This window comes from Sorghum bicolor, chromosome 9 (assembly GCF_000003195.3).
Source record: "Sorghum bicolor cultivar BTx623 chromosome 9, Sorghum_bicolor_NCBIv3, whole genome shotgun sequence".
NCBI lineage: Eukaryota > Viridiplantae > Streptophyta > Magnoliopsida > Poales > Poaceae > Sorghum > Sorghum bicolor.
In genome coordinates this window covers 58,476,289-58,492,169 of record NC_012878.2, presented here as the reverse complement: position 1 = coordinate 58,492,169, position 15,881 = coordinate 58,476,289, and the positions used below count along the sequence as shown (strand labels likewise).

The 15,881-nt window shown below is 42.6% G+C and overlaps 4 protein-coding genes across 4 annotated transcripts; 1 reads left to right on the top strand and 3 right to left on the bottom strand.

Moving 5' to 3' along the window:
* On the bottom strand, nucleotides 398-6,363 carry LOC8064758 (sec1 family domain-containing protein MIP3). The gene is made up of 7 exons (XM_021447694.1): nucleotides 5,999-6,363; nucleotides 5,582-5,725; nucleotides 4,578-4,730; nucleotides 3,517-4,026; nucleotides 1,889-3,421; nucleotides 1,750-1,818; nucleotides 398-1,064 (listed from the first exon to the last, which is right to left on the bottom strand). Exons 1-7 carry the CDS (start codon nucleotides 6,044-6,046, stop codon nucleotides 948-950), a joined length of 2,574 nt encoding a protein of 857 aa, XP_021303369.1. The 5' UTR covers nucleotides 6,047-6,363; the 3' UTR covers nucleotides 398-947.
* On the top strand, nucleotides 10,277-11,746 carry LOC110430497. Its single transcript, XM_021448218.1, has 4 exons — nucleotides 10,277-10,405; nucleotides 10,473-10,694; nucleotides 10,784-11,120; nucleotides 11,205-11,746. The coding sequence occupies exons 1-4, from the start codon at nucleotides 10,277-10,279 to the stop codon at nucleotides 11,744-11,746; spliced, it is 1,230 nt and encodes a 409-aa protein (XP_021303893.1).
* On the bottom strand, nucleotides 13,129-13,761 carry LOC8065293 (serine/threonine-protein phosphatase 7 long form homolog). Its single transcript, XM_021446973.1, has 2 exons — nucleotides 13,587-13,761; nucleotides 13,129-13,523 (listed from the first exon to the last, which is right to left on the bottom strand). The coding sequence occupies exons 1-2, from the start codon at nucleotides 13,670-13,672 to the stop codon at nucleotides 13,142-13,144; spliced, it is 468 nt and encodes a 155-aa protein (XP_021302648.1). The 5' UTR covers nucleotides 13,673-13,761; the 3' UTR covers nucleotides 13,129-13,141.
* LOC110429523 (serine/threonine-protein phosphatase 7 long form homolog) lies at nucleotides 13,743-14,581 on the bottom strand. The gene is made up of 4 exons (XM_021448217.1): nucleotides 14,543-14,581; nucleotides 14,078-14,450; nucleotides 13,871-14,003; nucleotides 13,743-13,789 (listed from the first exon to the last, which is right to left on the bottom strand). The coding sequence occupies exons 2-4, from the start codon at nucleotides 14,363-14,365 to the stop codon at nucleotides 13,743-13,745; spliced, it is 468 nt and encodes a 155-aa protein (XP_021303892.1). The 5' UTR covers nucleotides 14,366-14,450; nucleotides 14,543-14,581.

The window sequence follows — 15,881 nt, the reverse complement described above, 5'->3', positions numbered from 1 at the left end:
ATAATTAATTGTACAATTTATCTATAATTTAGGAGACTGATTTTTTAAGTCTAGTTAATCCATAATTGAATAATAATTACTAAATACAAACGAAAGTGTTACACCAAAATTTTTCTCCAACTAAACAATGCCTAAAGGAAAGCCCATCAGCATTGCTGACGTCACCACCCTCCGTAGCCCATGGGCCTAGCCTAATGGGGTGTCTCGGTCTCAGCTTGTACTACCATCCAAAAAAGAACAGAATGTACAAACTTAGTTAAACTTGGATCTGTTTAACTAAGTCAAACAAACCCCAAATTCCCAAATCACTAAATTAATTATATAATATTTTTTTTTCATAATAAACAAATTTGAAGATACAAAAGTTGATGTTATTTCCATTCTTTTTGAGAGAGTATAGAAATAATTTTTCCAACAGACATTTGACTTCTTTTTTCAGACCAGTAGATTTCCATCCAGTGGATTTCCAAAACTCCATATCACAGCCATACAATTTACCCTCTTTTACAACGTTACTGCACCGACAACCAATTCATCATGGAGCAAAACGACAGGTGCTCATGTTAATGACAAAATGTATAGTTAGCTGGTCACTTCTGACCTATCTTTTGTTTCCTATATGGCTATATTTCTACTAGATGTTTTACAACATATCGGCCACTGATAACAAGCACACCCTTTGTTACACCTTCCAGCAATACTTGCATTTCCCCAATGATTATTGCAAGACTCAGTAGTATTGCTGTTTTCACTAAAAATGCCGCAGTGGACTGCTTTCTTCTGGTAGTGCCATTATCAACAATACGCTCTTCCAAGTCTGAATGCTTCTGCTCCACCAGACACTAAAATTTCTGGAGAGAAAAAAATTGCTCCAAGTTCTTTCGAAGTCTTATTTGGATGTTGACCCGTGCGCTACCACACGAGTCAAAGAGTGAAGGCGCGAAGCTTCACGAGCCCAACATCAACTCAAACATGTCATCTGGAGTAAGAAGGCTTGTCCCACCAAGAATAAGCTCCACATCCGGTCTGCTGCTCTCTGAGATTGCGGTCATGACTTCCCGCACCTTGCATAGAATAGACCATTTCGTTTGTTAGGACAGTATACCATCTTGTATATATGTTACAGGCTGATAGCACTATTGCTGTCTGAAACTAAGATATATGGTTTCAAGTTCAGCTCTCCTTTTCAAGAGCAAACTACAAGGTGCAGTTTTGGAGATTGTGTATCATTAACCCAAAAACTGAAGATGCAGACTAGTACACATGCTTTAAAGCTGCAGTAATTAAAACTTTTTATGTCATAGCCATAATTTCAGATCCAACAGAACAATTAGAAAACGGTGCAATCAACTGCACACTTACAAAATATAATGAAAAAGGAAGAAATATATGGTCCAAAGTAATTTGACAGAACAATTTAGAAAATAGGGAAACAAATATTACAAAAAAAAGAACTACTTGCTTCCTTTGTACCAAGATAAACACAAATACACAATTATACCCAAAAAAAGTATATATATGTACTATCGACTATCGTAGATGTCCAATGAACTAAAATATCATTCTTCATCATAGGATAATAAATGACGAAGATAATGGATTTCCATTGAGATTAACAGCTAATGAGTAATGACGGGTTCATTGTAGTCTCATAGAGATCAAATATTCATGTAAACACCAACCAAACTCTGAGAGGAATAATATATTATCTTGGCATGAATAACTGAAACCAAAGAAAATGGACCATACCTCAACAGTATTAATACCTCCCACAACAAAAACGATAAGAACAGTTTGATCGCCGAAGGTTGGTTTAGACTGCAAATGAAACAAAACTTAGAAATGAGCAATTAAATAGAAACATGCAAAAAAAGACTTAGAAACTCACCTGTCCAAGCCCGAATCTACCTAATCCACTTTTGAATAGACGACCAACAGTTGATGAATGGTACTCGAGGCCAGGTACATCATACCTCGACAAGAGAGCTAATAGTAACTTATAAAGCAAGCCTTTCCTTGAGTAGCCGTCAGTCTCAAATCTACTTAATGCTGCTAGACCTTCACCAAGGGCTTGATTTCTTAACCTCATACTGGATAATTTGTGAAAAAATTTGAAAAGCTGATCAACCCTATCTCGCACTTCCAATTTAAGTTGCATGTCCCCATAAGCTTCCTCCTTTTGGTGATCAGTATTATCACTGTCATCCCAGGTGCCCCATTCATCATCAAAATCATCAGTACTGGGTGCTGCCTCACTAGAGTTTTTATTCCTCTCACCATCTTTAGATCTAGCTTTAGCTTCAAGTTCACTATCCAGGCCATCAAGGAAACGCAACTTCACAGATGATGGTCGTTCAAGGATAGAGTCCACTATAACATCCTTAAGAGACCGCTCATCTTCCCAAGAAAAAGGACCACCAGCTATAGATGTAGGGAAATTTTCGCCGGCTAAGATATACCCAATAATCGTTAGAAGCAGCACATCCTGGAAACTAAGTAGGCCCTGTGAAGACTCCATTGTAGTAGTTTGTGTGTGTGATTCAACTGAAGTGCTAGTGTTGATGAAATCACGAAGCTCACTGGCAAGACTTTGAGTTGTCTCTGCAGATGTCACACTTAATATTCTCTCGGCACTTGTAAAGGCATCCCAGCGAGAACTTTGAGGCTCCCGTAGAGTCATTTCAGCAGCTAGTGCTAACTGGATAACACCTCTGTTTTTCAACAATGATAACTGGTCTCGAGAAAGCATTTGCAACATAGATCGAATCTCTGAAACAGAAGTGGCTCCTTGTCGACCTTTATATGCAGAGGATAGCTTCTCATGCTGCAAGGCTTCGACAAGCCATTTTTTAATCAGCACTAACCCATCTTTTGCTCCTCTGTCTAGTAATGCTTCTAAGTAGTGTACTCCAGCACAATTGGATAGGAATGAGCCACTTATAGTGTCAAGCTCACAGCCAAGTATGTGATCATGTGCTTTATCAGCGTAATCAGGTAACCAGCTAACTTCAGAGTCAACATCAACAGAGTTCCATCCGGACGCAAATGACATGAAACCTTCAGATAACACACTGCTCCTAATCTTTGGTTCTTCCTTGCTAAAGACTGCCTCAAAAGGAACTTTTATATCCAGTGGGGAACGTTTAATGGTGCCTTGAGAATGCTTGCTTGGAGTTTGTGGATTTTTCACTGCAGAATTGTATGACATCCTTTCCTTGCGTGGCAACGAGGATAGCATCCTGTCAAGAAATGAGTCACCATGGAAGCAAGGAGTTAGGAGATCAACTGTACGATCTACGATCAGTAGACCAGCAGATCTCTTATTGCGACCAACATCATATAGACTTGACATATCCATCATCAGCTTTCCAATGACCTTCGATGTATCACCAAGTGAAAATATATCAAGCTTTAGGTCCATCTGCATATTACAATGAAGAATTGAGATCAACAAAGTGTATGCCTTTAAAGAAGACAGAAGTCACAAGAGAATAATCTTGATGCATAAATCATTACCTTATTGGCCAAATGGTACAGGAACTGAGCAGTCAATGTCACTCCTGGAGGTAACTCGTCACTATCAAAAGGTTTACCAGTAGATATGGAGGGTAAACCAGGGCCAAGGGAATCTTCATGATGATTCGACAGGCTTGAGTCAGCAATTATGCCTTCAGAGGGCAAAACAAAAACCTTTGAGGAAATAGGAGAGAAAATCATCGGAAAGTGACGCACAGCTACAGACAACCTTCTCCCTCTTGCTTCTACCTGGCCCATGTCATCATCAAAAAAATCCCTTTTTGTTGGGCTGGATTCAGAATTAGAGCCATAATGCACCCCAGAACCCCACTTAGAATAATCATCAGCATCAGAGGTGAATTCACTCGCTGTTTTATGAATGTTTTCTTTATGTCTGTCTAACTTCTCATACTTCTTAAGAAGCTCATCATGGTCCTGAATAAGTAAGGTTTCATATTCCCGAAACGCATCTGGCCCTAGTGGAGAATCAACATATGCTGAGTGTCCAATCTGCATTAAATTTCCCAAATGATTCAAGGTCCTTGCAAAAAAGGAAGGCAGTATATGGATATAGTTTCAAGAATGTTTTCAAAAACAAGATGAATAGCGATAGCACGATAAACAGCTATGTAGCATTTTTTCTCAGGGACACTGAAGTTATTGTGGATTACAAAGAAACCATATTCCTCAAGCATATTCATTGAGTAAACAGTGAATCAGATATAGCCACATAGGGCCTGTTTGGTTGGTGCCTAACCTTACCACACCTAACCTTAGGCAAACAGAAAGTGTGGCGAACCAAATCCACTGGGAACATGCAAGTTGCTGCAAGACTATAACTGAGAAGATAAAATGACCAAACAGTTCAGATAATTGAAACTGGCAAGAATATTTCTGCTTTTCAAAAGAGAAGTTAGCAAAAAATCCTAAAGGCATCCAAATATACTATAGGGAAATATGTATGAAGAGAATTCATTAAAGAAAATAATTTTATGGCAGCATTCAGGTACTTCGAAAGCAATCTAGACTACACACATCATATTCTTGCAGGGATTAAGCACCTCTGAAATAGCTGTCAGTACAGTACAATGTGAAACGGTTCCATGGTTGCTCAGGCATCGCAAAATATACCGATGTGCATCACTGAGAAGGTGTGCTGTCAGCACTATGATCTTCCTTGGTGGATTAGAAAAACTTGATTGCCAGTCAGCTGCCTGCAGTACACAGGGCACAACAGGTGATCAGATAAAAAGCAAAGCACGGCCATCTGCCTTATTTTATTTTTTATCGCAGCAAAAGCACAGAAAGCCTGGTTATTATTATGCATAAAAATGGAGAATGAATTTGCAGGCAAAATTTAACAGGAAGGTATTAAACTTGGGGCTTCTCATTCATCAGAAGTACTGAAATAAAGAAATATGTGGATTAAGGCCAACATACAGCAGATAAATAGAAGTTAAAGAAAGCCACAGCAAAAGTCACATATCGGTAATAACGTACAATTCAAGAAACTTTACTATGCATTGTTGTCTATGAACTTAACATGGAGGCAATATTTTCAATGCCGTCTTAGGTGTCATATTTAGACAGATTTCCCTCTTAGTATCTGTCATTCATTAAAATCCTTGAAGTTCAGGAATAGAGCAGGAAAATGAACAAATCAAGCATATCTTTCAATTGTCATGCTGTAGGACATTCATTAATCATGCTTACAAGTTACAACAAACAAAAAACAGCTGAAAAAAGTGATGCATTGTCATATTTTACCATAGATATTGTCTGCTTCCTGCTTTTAGTTTCATCAAAGTGAACGCATTCAAAGTTGTCTCTAAAGCAGCTACTATTAAAGATGTTCCATGACAGTGTCAAGGTCAAGTTTACCAAGTGAACTAGAAACCAATTAGATCTTTAACATTTGCGCTTACAACATGCATTTACTTGCTTGCAGGGTCTGACGCTCGAACATGGAGCGTTCATTGCAAATGAGATTTCAGCACACAAATGAACTTTCATTGCAATCTACAATATTGATACTCCTTAGTTTGTGGTGTTGCAGGAATCTCACAGCATCAAGAGAGGACGCATTCTCCAAGCTGCACACAGCACGAGCACCGAGTTCGAGAAGAAGGGGGAAGCCTCCTATGAACTGAAACGCCTCCAAGGTGCCGGCGTCAATATACACTATTGAATCTGCAATCTCATCTCCAATCTGCAACCACAATTAACAATAATAATTATAAGTTCCATCTTGGAAGCTGAAAAGAATGCGAAATTTTGACATTCCAAATTGTGTCCCAATGGATAATTGCCCCAGCGCAAAATTGTGTGACTACTACTAGGAACGAAAGAAAAAAAAAAGAATCGAGAACCCAAATTTCCAACCAAAGTATAGCTGAACTGAACTTCAAGCCCTTTCACATGAATGAAATTGAAGCATATCACCCAGAATCCGGAATCAGCAGCAGTCGAGAGGAGATCCGACCTGGCGGATGGAGTCGATGCAGGAGGCAATCAGATCCACGGACCCCATAGCACTGTCCCCTCCTCTCCCTTATCCTCGAATCCTCCAGAAAGCCCAAAGAGATCACCGGGGCGCCACCCTCCCAGCGTCGGCGATGCGGAGGGATCTTGGGGAGGGGGAGAAGAGAAGCGACAGCAGACCACCGAGCAGGGGCGGAACCCCGTAACAGCGATGTGGGGCGGCCGCCCCAGGTAGCCGCCGGCGCTAGCACTCCCTACCTCCTAGTGCTCAGGTCCTGTGAGACTGCGACGCGTTGAAGGAGCGTCGCCCTTGCCGCTGGCACGGACGAAGGTTGAAGACGATGCGATCTTTGCTTGTTCTTTTGGGCTGCTTAATTGTACAACTGTCAACTGTCTAGACTTGGGCCTGGCTCGCTGGCCCAAGTCGAGAAAAGCGCCAACAGGCCAAGCGGCGGCCAACACGGCAGCACCAGCGCTCACGCTCACTTCCCATACTCACTAAATTATTTAGTCACATTTCAAAAAAAATTTATTTAGTCACTATTTCCTCAAAAAAGAATAGTTAGTCACTAAGGGTTAGTTTTTATTGAAATATTTTAAAATCACTTAAAACTACTTTTTATATTTTCTTTCTCTCTTATACATTTGCATCGGGAAGCTTGCCTTACTTTTTGTTCTTTCGACATCTTTTCATCACCAGATTGGCATGTCGATACATGCACATATTCCCGTGTGTTGGGTCGGTTTTTCCCGGTGCCAATGTTGAAGATGATTTTTTTCAATCATGCCAAAAGTCTTGGATTGAAAAGAGTGTTTTGGCTACCTTGGCTCTAAGGACATTGGGTTATTACCATATTGGGCCAAAACGGTATGCTACATAGACTTAGGCCTTGTTCAGTTTCCAAAATTTTGGGTCTTGGCACCGTAACACTTTCGTTTTTTATTTGACAAATATTATCTAATCATGGACTAACTAAGCTCAAAAGATTCATTTCGCGATTTACATCTGTGTAATTAGTTTTTATTTTCATCTATATTTAATGCTTCATGCATGTGCCGCAAGATTCGAAGTGACGGCTTGAAAATTTTTGAAAACTAAACAAGGCCTTACAAGATGAAAAAAGGAAAAAAATCAAAAGACATAGTTAAGAGTGAGTTTTTTTAGGCCTTGTTTAGTTCCCAAAAAATTTTGCAAAATTTTTCAGATTCTCCGTCACATCGAATCTTTAGACACATGCATGGAGTATTAAATATAGACGAAAATAAAAACTAATTGCACAGTTTGGTCGAAATTGACGAGACGAATCTTTTGACTCTAGTTAGTTCATAATTGGACAATATTTATCAAATACAAACGAAAGTGTCACTATTCATATTTTGCAAAAAAAAAAATTGAAAGTAAACAAGGCCTTAGTTGTAAAGACTAGCAGACATGCCTGTGTTTTGTGGCAAAATCCAATTCATAATGGAATCAGACTTCATATCATCACTAGACGTGAGTTGTAACTCATATAGCTGTGTTTTGTAATTCTGAGTTTTCAGCAAACAACAAGGTGAGCTTAAAGGAAGAGAGTTCTTGATTCAATGGCCTCGAGAGGGATGCAGAACGCTGTTACCACTATAAAAAAACTTAACCATGAACTTTTGAAAACCCTCTTTGAGGCAGTTGGGCCGGTGGCCCGCCTCGATTAATCGTGGCCGGGCTGCCGGCCTAGCAACCGTCTCGGTTAATATATTAATCGAGACAGGTCTCTTAAGAAAACCACCTCAGATAATCGGGCCACTTAAAATTAATGTAGTAGTGTATAAAGCACACACAACTGCAGGAGGAATGGTAGCCATAGCATATAGCTTCTGTAGGGGGGCGGCAACAACAATTTGAGAATCCAAGCTTCAGAAGTTTGAGAATAGCAGACAAGTTTTAAATTTTCTGTTGCGATTAGAGTAGGAGAAAAGTTTTTTTTTTTAGAAAAGGAGCAGAGACAAGTTGTAAGTTGTAACTTAGTACTGAATTGAGTTGTATCTCAATATTGACTTTAATGGCTGAATGCCTTATCAATTTTGTGGCTGTTGATTTTTGTGTCAACCTAAGAATGTTGATTGCAGTGCTTGTTGCTTTTTTTCGAAAGGCGGCAAAAGCTTCGCAGGATTTTTGTTAGACGAAAAGCAGTGCTTGTTGCTTGGAAAGTGAAAATTGCAATATTCAGAATATACGTTGGGCACCGAACTTGTAAGTAAGTGGACACTAAATATACACCAATTCAGAATTTGACTCTTGTTGTTTGGACTGTGGACGCTCAATACGTTAATGTGATGGATGACTGGACTTTTTTTTTTTGATAGAAACTGGAGGGGCAAAGAGCCCCTGCAGTAATTTATTCAAACAAAAGGTAGAAACCAAGGCTCAGATACAACGGGGAAAAAGAAGAGGAGAAAAAAGAAAAGCTATTACCTACTACCTACTACCAAAAAGACTGAACTAAGAAACAAAAAAGGATGACTGGACAATTTTATAGATATGTTCTCCCAAAATGTATGTTTGTAATTGCAAAATGGAAGCACCAACTTTTTCTTACAACAGGAAGCACCAACTTGAATTGAAGCATGAGAATCACCTTGCTTGCATACAGACTTCCATACTGCTGTGTTCTTGCTTGTAAAATGGTAAAAAAAAAAAATATTCCCTTTGAAAGTAGAGCTTCGAGATTACTTTAGTCTTTTTCTGCAATTAGATTTATTATTACTTGATCTTTTAAAATAACTAGAAAAATATGGATTTTAAAGCCCGAAGCAACACACCAGCAAGGGCTTCCAGTTTTACAGAGAGACATTGATATCGTATAGTATATTTTCAATAGAAAAAAAAACATGGTTATATCTACGGCAAGACAATACATTAATGTCTGCAAGTAGACACAAGCCCAGAGTCCGTCATTATTTTTTGTTATGGTAAATATAAATCAGTCAAAGCTGGTGGGATTGCCATAAAAATGACTCTGTGTCACCATATATTCAAACAACCATCTCACGTGCAAAATTGAATTAACATCATCATCTTAATAATTTTTAATTGGCTACTAAAAGATATCTTGTGAAAAAAATCCCGTTAATTAATAACAATAAATAAAGTCGGTTAAAAATGAAGAAAGAAAAACCGATCCAAGGGCATGGTCCCGGCCGCCACCATGGGGACAGATGCCATGCGCCATGTTCTCATCCGTCAAGCGTCCCCCGCCAAGAGGAATTTTTTTTTATTTTTAGCCTATTTTTAAAACAAATTTCAATTTTGACACGTTTTTGAAAAAATTTTCAAAACTAGGCCGTTTGGCCCCGCCACCATGCATGGCGGGGCAAAATCACTGCACCCCGCCATGCATGGTGGCGGGGTTAAAGTGCCACGTGGCGCCCGGGTGGGCGGGGCCGGCTGACGTGGACCCCGCCACCGATCATGGCGGGTTGCAACCCCGCCGCGCATCATGGCGGGGTGCACCCGCGCCCTATTTAGTCGGCCGAACGGTCATCTCTTCTCATTTGTCTCCCTCTCTCACCCCGAGTGTCTCTCTTTCTCTCCCTCTCTCACACCCGAGCTCCGCTCTTCTCCGGTGCCCCTCCGCGTCGTCCTTCACCTCCATTGCCCCTCCTCGGCGCTCCTCTCCGCTGCGTATTCCCCGCCTCGTCGTTCTTCACGGTTGTTTTCCCGGCCACCCCTCGTTTGGATAAGGTAAATTTCTTACAACCTTTACGTTTTCATAGTTTAGATAAGTTCATTTGGTTATTTAATATGTTTAGTAAATCTCTTGTTACGTTACTTTGTTTAGTTATGTGATTTGTGTTGAATTATTTTCGCGTTTTTAGATGGAGGACTCGTATCGTGAGTCTATTTGGCGAAAAAAGGGTCGTCCTAGAGAGTTGTACCCCGATGTGTCTTGCAAGGATGCCCCCGTGCCTCCCGAGGAACCTATTCCAAATTGTGATTGTGGACATCCGGCACACGTGAGCCAGTCGAGACATCCGGATACTGCGGCACGTTGCTTCTATACTTGTTATAGTTATAGCGTAAGTCACTGTGCCCTTTGTTTTTCTTATTGGTTTTTTATCTTTTTATTCTCAATGAGACAATTGAAACTCTTTTGTAGCCCTACTTCCGATGCTTTTTCTTCCAATGGATCGACGGGCCGGACAAGTTTGACCCAAGAATTCTGCTTTTCTACCACGGCGTTGATCATTGCAAACGTGAGTTGTTTACTCGCTGGGTTCCGCCCCCCCTAACCCTCCTCCTATGACGGAGGAAGAGAAGGTTGTAGCCTCTGCGCGGCGGTTCGAGGATCCTCCAAAGTGTCATTGCGGAGAACAAGCCGTGATAAATCCACGGAATGAACTAGAGTTCATTTGTCCTCTGCGGCGTGAAGTAAGTTTTACGGTCAATCTTAAAATTTCAGTTGCTTTATGTGTGTTCTAATGTGTTCTTTTTGTAGGATCGTGGTTTTCGAAAGTGGCGTTTCGCAGAGTGGATCTATGGTCCAAAGAGCCATTGGCCAGAGCCTGAGAAGCAGGAGGAGGTTCCAGAGTGGAAGAAGAAGCGGAGGTCTATTGCGCCTCCCGTGATGTGCAAATGTGGTGTTGAAGCTAGCTACGGCCTAGTTCCTTCAGGTCTTGGGATTGGCCACTTCTGTGGCCACATGATCGACTATGATGAGGTTTGCTAGGACTGTGCACATTTAGTACTACTATACTCATATATTTGTTTTTGTACGCTAACTTTGTATTCATATATTTCCCGTAACAGAGCACTCAGAAATGCAAATGGGAATCATCTGATGATGTGTTTAAGTTCAAAGATGAGTATAAGGCAAGAGTAGCAGTTCGCAAGACGAGAGGTTATCCTGCAAACTACGTCACTGATTTTGTGAAGGACCATAAGAAGAAAATGCTTGCATTCGCCCAGGAGTTGCATGTTCGTAACCCTGCGAGTATTGCATGGAAGAAGTGGTCCGAGGAGAGGGAAAAGGAGATAGAGGAGTACCGTGCAAGGAAGGCTGAAGAGCATGCAAGGAAGGCTGCGGAGGAGGCTGAGCGAGTTGAGATGCAATGCTTGAACGATACTATTGCCTCATTATGTGCTAGTGAGTCATTTAATTTTTGAAAGTGAAACTGTTTGTTTCTCTGAAATGAATATGTTATTAATTCTTTAAATTTTGTACTTACAGAGATTGGATGCACCGGAAACTGGCAAGCAGATGTGGGCCGTGCTAAGTACGCGGAGAATATGATATTAGGGCGGGACGGTGCAGTTGGTGGCACTGCTAGCCGTCCGATTGTGGTCGAAGAGGAGGCCGAGGCGGAGGAAGACGACGACACCGGAAGGATAGGCGACCTCATTCGTCTTGCCGAGGAATTGGGGTACCCTCAGGAGGAGCATGACTATGAAATGGGAAGGATAGGCGACTTACTTCGTCTTGCAGAGGAGGGTGAGGCGTCAGGACCGATGCCTGTCGGTGCCTCAGAGGAGGGTGAGGCTGCATACCACAACCAGAAGACATCGGTCTACGACTCATGGTGGCCAACAGACATGACCGAGGAAGAGGGACAGTTATACTCTCAGGCGGCAGAAGAGGCGGAGGCAGCTTACTACGAGAGACAGGCTAGTGAGGCCAAGGCAGCGGAGGCGAGCATGGGTAAGGAGGCTGTAGTGGACGATTGGGAGTCCGAGGACGAGTTGCTTACGCAGTGGTGCACGCAGTTTGATTGATGTGGTAATGTATGTGAGTGGCTTAGGGATGAGACTTTTGTACTATGAAACTTGTCATGTAATAATTTGTACTCCGACGTATTTCAATTTGATCGCTCCTCGCCAAAGTCCACAGCTGTCAGAATGTTTAACTAACATAACAATTTAAAAAGATTTTCTAATATGTTTAACTAATATAACAATTAAAAGTTTTGTTTCTTGCATGTTTACTAGCTATTTTTTTGTGTAATATTTAAAAAGCAATAGAGGAAGTCACTTTGATTAGTGCCATGAAAGGTACATGGGGTTCTGGCCAATTTCTGGCTACCCCGCCATGGCTGGGGTAGCCAGAAATTGGCCAGAACCTTTGCTGCAGTGTCTTTGTTTGGTTTTTGTTAACCGATTGTCCTGGTTCGCAGCTGGTTTGGCAAGACTGAGATTTTTACGTAAATACCAAAGATACTTTAGAACGAACAACTTAAATAATTCTCACTAATGCTTAAAAAAGGTACATCAAATATCTAGAAATATGTCACAGTTACCAACGTGCTGGAAATAACAATATGTCACAGGTACTACATGACAAGTCCCAACTGCTAAACATGTCTAATCTAATCATCGCCAGGGGTGTAGCGGTTTCGCGGCTTCCGTCGCCTCCTAGGATTGGTAGGCACCACGTTGCTTGTCCACCCCACGTCCGTGCGGTCTCGCCGCTGCCTCTCGCGCTGCCGCCTATGGACACGCTCCATCTCCTGTGTGGACGAAGTACCCTGCAAACAAGCACCCTAATGAGCAATTTTAATTTTTGAATCATGCAAATATAGAAAAGTAAAAGCACAGCATAGGCACCTGGTGCTCGACGTGTGTGTACTCCTCCTGTGTGTACTCCACCCCCTGTGTGTACTCCTCCTGTGTGTACTCCACCCCCTGTGTACCAATAGGAGCACCGCCTAGCTGTGAGGTACCCATCTCCTCGTGACCGGTGAACTCCCACTGTAACTCGTCGTCGTCGTCGTCGCCACTAGTCGTGGAGTACTGAAGGGCCTCGTCGTCATCGTCCACGTCCACTGGACCCTTCCCTGTGTACTGCGGAGTACGTACAGAGGAGGAAGCGGCCCTAGCCGAAGTAGCTCTGGTGGACATCGAGGCCGTCTGGCTCCTAGACAACATGGGGTGCAACGGAGGCTCATATGTCGTGTCTGCACAGCTCAGCTTAGCCGCTAACTTCTTGCAGCCCTTTTTGATTTTCTACAGGTTAAAATGACAACATGCATTATTCAGTTGTAATTGCTTTGTAATATTGAATTATTTTATCGAAAGTACCTTCACAAAGCTGCGAAGAGGGTTGCTCTTGTCGTCTCTACTCCGGAACAGTTGCCTACTAGCTTCCTCGAAGTAGTTAGACAACTGTTGTGACTACAACATCACACACAACATTAACTCGATCATTTGGACAACTGTTGTGCCATAAACATCAAATAATACATGAAAGTCCAAGGTACTTACCACATATCTATTTAAGGGGGCCCTAAGAACCTGTTTGTCAACCCTTTGCGCCTCGTCGAACGCATCGGCGATGTCATCCTCACCACCCTCATCTGCAGGGGTGTTGGTGTACGGGACCATGATATGAGTCCTCGTACTCCGGTGCAGCCACTGTAGGTACTCCATCCATCTGGTCGGGTCGTGCGGTGGTAGTGAGTTGACGAGGGGAACCTGCCTGTGATACCAAGTCTGCAAATGTGCATCGTGCCTGACCGCCCAATCCTTTTGCGTGGACCGAAACCTACGATCAATCCTGCAAAAATATATTGCATTAGCAACGAGCCAGTTAATGGAAACAAACAAAGTGCCATCATACCTATGCAGCTCAGCGTTTGTGGAATACAGCGGTGGAATCCCCTGCAGCCTCCCGAACTGTCTGTAAACCCTGCAAGGGTAGTGCATCTCGACCACGTGGAAGAAGATGAGTGGGCCATCGTAAAGCCAATCGCTATCCTCCTCCTCGCAGCGTGGACTAAGGTACCCCTCTAGCTCCCACCGAGACCACGGTGGCCATGTTGCCTGCAAAATTTGTAAACTTATTTTTAGTATTTCAAAATAAAACGCATTAATAGTGCATTTAGTACTAAAAGTGAATTGAACTTACGTAGTTGTGTGTCAACACGTCTAGCTCGTCAGTGTACTGCCTGTACCTCCTGTCTGCTTCGCCCCTGACTACCTTAGCATCTGTCCAGAGGAAAAGGGCGGTGGGTCCAACATCTTCATGCACCCATACCTGCAATTAACACAAACATAATGTCACAAATGCCTTAAGTGTTATGAACAAATCGAAATAGCAAATGCACTTACAGGCAAACCCGGAGGTTTAGTGGGCCTTCCAACTGGAAAACGCTCCCAAATCCAAACCTGAAGTAGATATGAGCAGCCACCTAGGTTTCCATTCGAAGACTGGCGACGACAGGCCTGGCAAAGCTGACGGTATGTCCATGCAAGCACCGCGGTACCCCAACTGTAGCCGGCAATGTTGTCCAGTGGCTGCATAAGGATCCTCAGGAAAATCCAGCTGATGCTGTCTCCTGAGGAATCAGGGAACAAGAAACCCCCCAAGAAGTGCCACAACCACACCTTTGCATACATCTCCACCTCATGATCTGGAGCATCAGGCGGTGGTCCTGCACCAAAGTTCTGCGTAATCCAAGACGTCGAGACTCCTGAGGTCTTCCTGCAATTACCAGTAAACCAATATTGTATAAATATAGATGTATCTAAAACGGTTGTATTAGTAATTTCAATGGGACTCAAATATGAACTTACTTGGTGCCTTTAACTTCAGCATCTGATGGCCGCCTGCCACAAAACTCCTCTACCAAGTCTAGCCAAGTAGACTCATCGACGACCCCAGTCACCGGATGACCAGACAAACTCAAACACAATATCATCTTCACATCCTGCAATGTGATAGTCATTTCTCCACAAGGTGTGTGGAAGGTGTGCGTCTCTGGTCTCCACCTGCATCGTTATAATGTTGTGTATATCAATTATTTGAGGGCACATATTTAACAAACAAATTAAAGTAATGTAAAATGTTATGTTACCTATCAACAAAAGTAGTAAGAACTGCAGGGTCTAGAGTGGGAAGTCCACTGTTGTAGACCCGGACGATCTCAAGAAATTCTGCACGACGAATGTACGGCGCGTATCGCTCGTTCCAGCTGTGTACGTGGTGCGTGCGACCACGAAGCACACACAACGGCCTCTGCTGCTCCGACAAGGCCTTGGCCCGGTGGTCCTTGTCGTAGTCCACCTCAATGAGGCTAAAGCGGGGATGAGGTGCCCGCGCCGCCATCGTAGCCCGCCTGTTTCAACAATGAAAGAAAAAACATTAGTACAATTAATAGCATTAGTAATAAGACAAAGCAAGTAAATTTGACGACAAATAACATAAATGTATGTTTACTAAGAATTTTGATAAGCACAAAGATTAATAAACAACCTCTTGTCTACCCCTCCTATGAAATCTAGCGTTATGACCAGGTTTCTTGCAAATGCTGCATAGGTTCTGCGCACGTTCTTCGTTGAAGTCACCGCCACCATACATGTCATCGCCATAACCTTTCATATTGTCCATATCGCCTTTCAGTCGCTTCTTCTTCCTCCTTCCCTTCCCTACCTTTCTTAGGTCCGGATAAGGCACGTAGTCCTCACCATAATATGGAGGCCACTACGACTCGTCAAGGTACGGCTCGAAGCTCTTCTCCCAAACATTTAGGGTGTTGGCACGGAGATACAAGGGTGACATGTATGGTTCAACTGTATGGTCAAAACCTCTAAGCCGACAAGACGTAATCATGTGTGAGCAAGGGGCATGCATGATCTGAGGTACGTTGCAACTGCATTCTACTTTTTGAAGATCCACACGGTACGTTCGCCCACCAAATCGTTCGCCGCCAAGGTTTGTGCCCCCTCTAGCTCGTACGCTAAAAACAAGTCTATCTCGTCCATAGGCCTCGCCAACCTGTTGCTTGGACAACTCCTCAGCCTCCTGCAAATATTCGTGTGCAGCCTTCCCCCATCTTCCAAGCTCCTCTTCATTCCTCAGGGCTAAGCCATACCGCGTAACAAAATATTCATTGCACTTCTTAAAAGAGAACTC

Coding starts and splice junctions, on each gene's coding strand:
- LOC8064758 (XM_021447694.1), bottom strand. CDS start 6,046: ATGGGGTCCGTGGATCTGATTGCCTCCTGCATCGACTCCATCCGCCAG. Junction 1,819..1,888: donor GTAGATTCGGGCTTGGACAG/GTGAGTTTCTAA, acceptor TTTCATTTGCAG/TCTAAACCAACCTTCGGCGA. Junction 1,065..1,749: donor GAGGTATTAATACTGTTGAG/GTATGGTCCATT, acceptor ATTCTATGCAAG/GTGCGGGAAGTCATGACCGC.
- LOC110429523 (XM_021448217.1), bottom strand. CDS start 14,365: ATGTATGCAAAGGTGTGGTTGTGGCACTTCTTGGGGGGTTTCTTGTTC. Junction 14,004..14,077: donor CTAAACCTCCGGGTTTGCCT/GTAAGTGCATTT, acceptor TGTTAATTGCAG/GTATGGGTGCATGAAGATGT. Junction 13,790..13,870: donor GTTGACACACAACTACGTAA/GTTCAATTCACT, acceptor CAAATTTTGCAG/GCAACATGGCCACCGTGGTC.
- LOC110430497 (XM_021448218.1), top strand. CDS start 10,277: ATGACGGAGGAAGAGAAGGTTGTAGCCTCTGCGCGGCGGTTCGAGGAT. Junction 10,406..10,472: donor TTTGTCCTCTGCGGCGTGAA/GTAAGTTTTACG, acceptor TTCTTTTTGTAG/GATCGTGGTTTTCGAAAGTG. Junction 10,695..10,783: donor ACATGATCGACTATGATGAG/GTTTGCTAGGAC, acceptor TTCCCGTAACAG/AGCACTCAGAAATGCAAATG.
- LOC8065293 (XM_021446973.1), bottom strand. CDS start 13,672: ATGCACTACCCTTGCAGGGTTTACAGACAGTTCGGGAGGCTGCAGGGG. Junction 13,524..13,586: donor ACAAACGCTGAGCTGCATAG/GTATGATGGCAC, acceptor ATATTTTTGCAG/GATTGATCGTAGGTTTCGGT.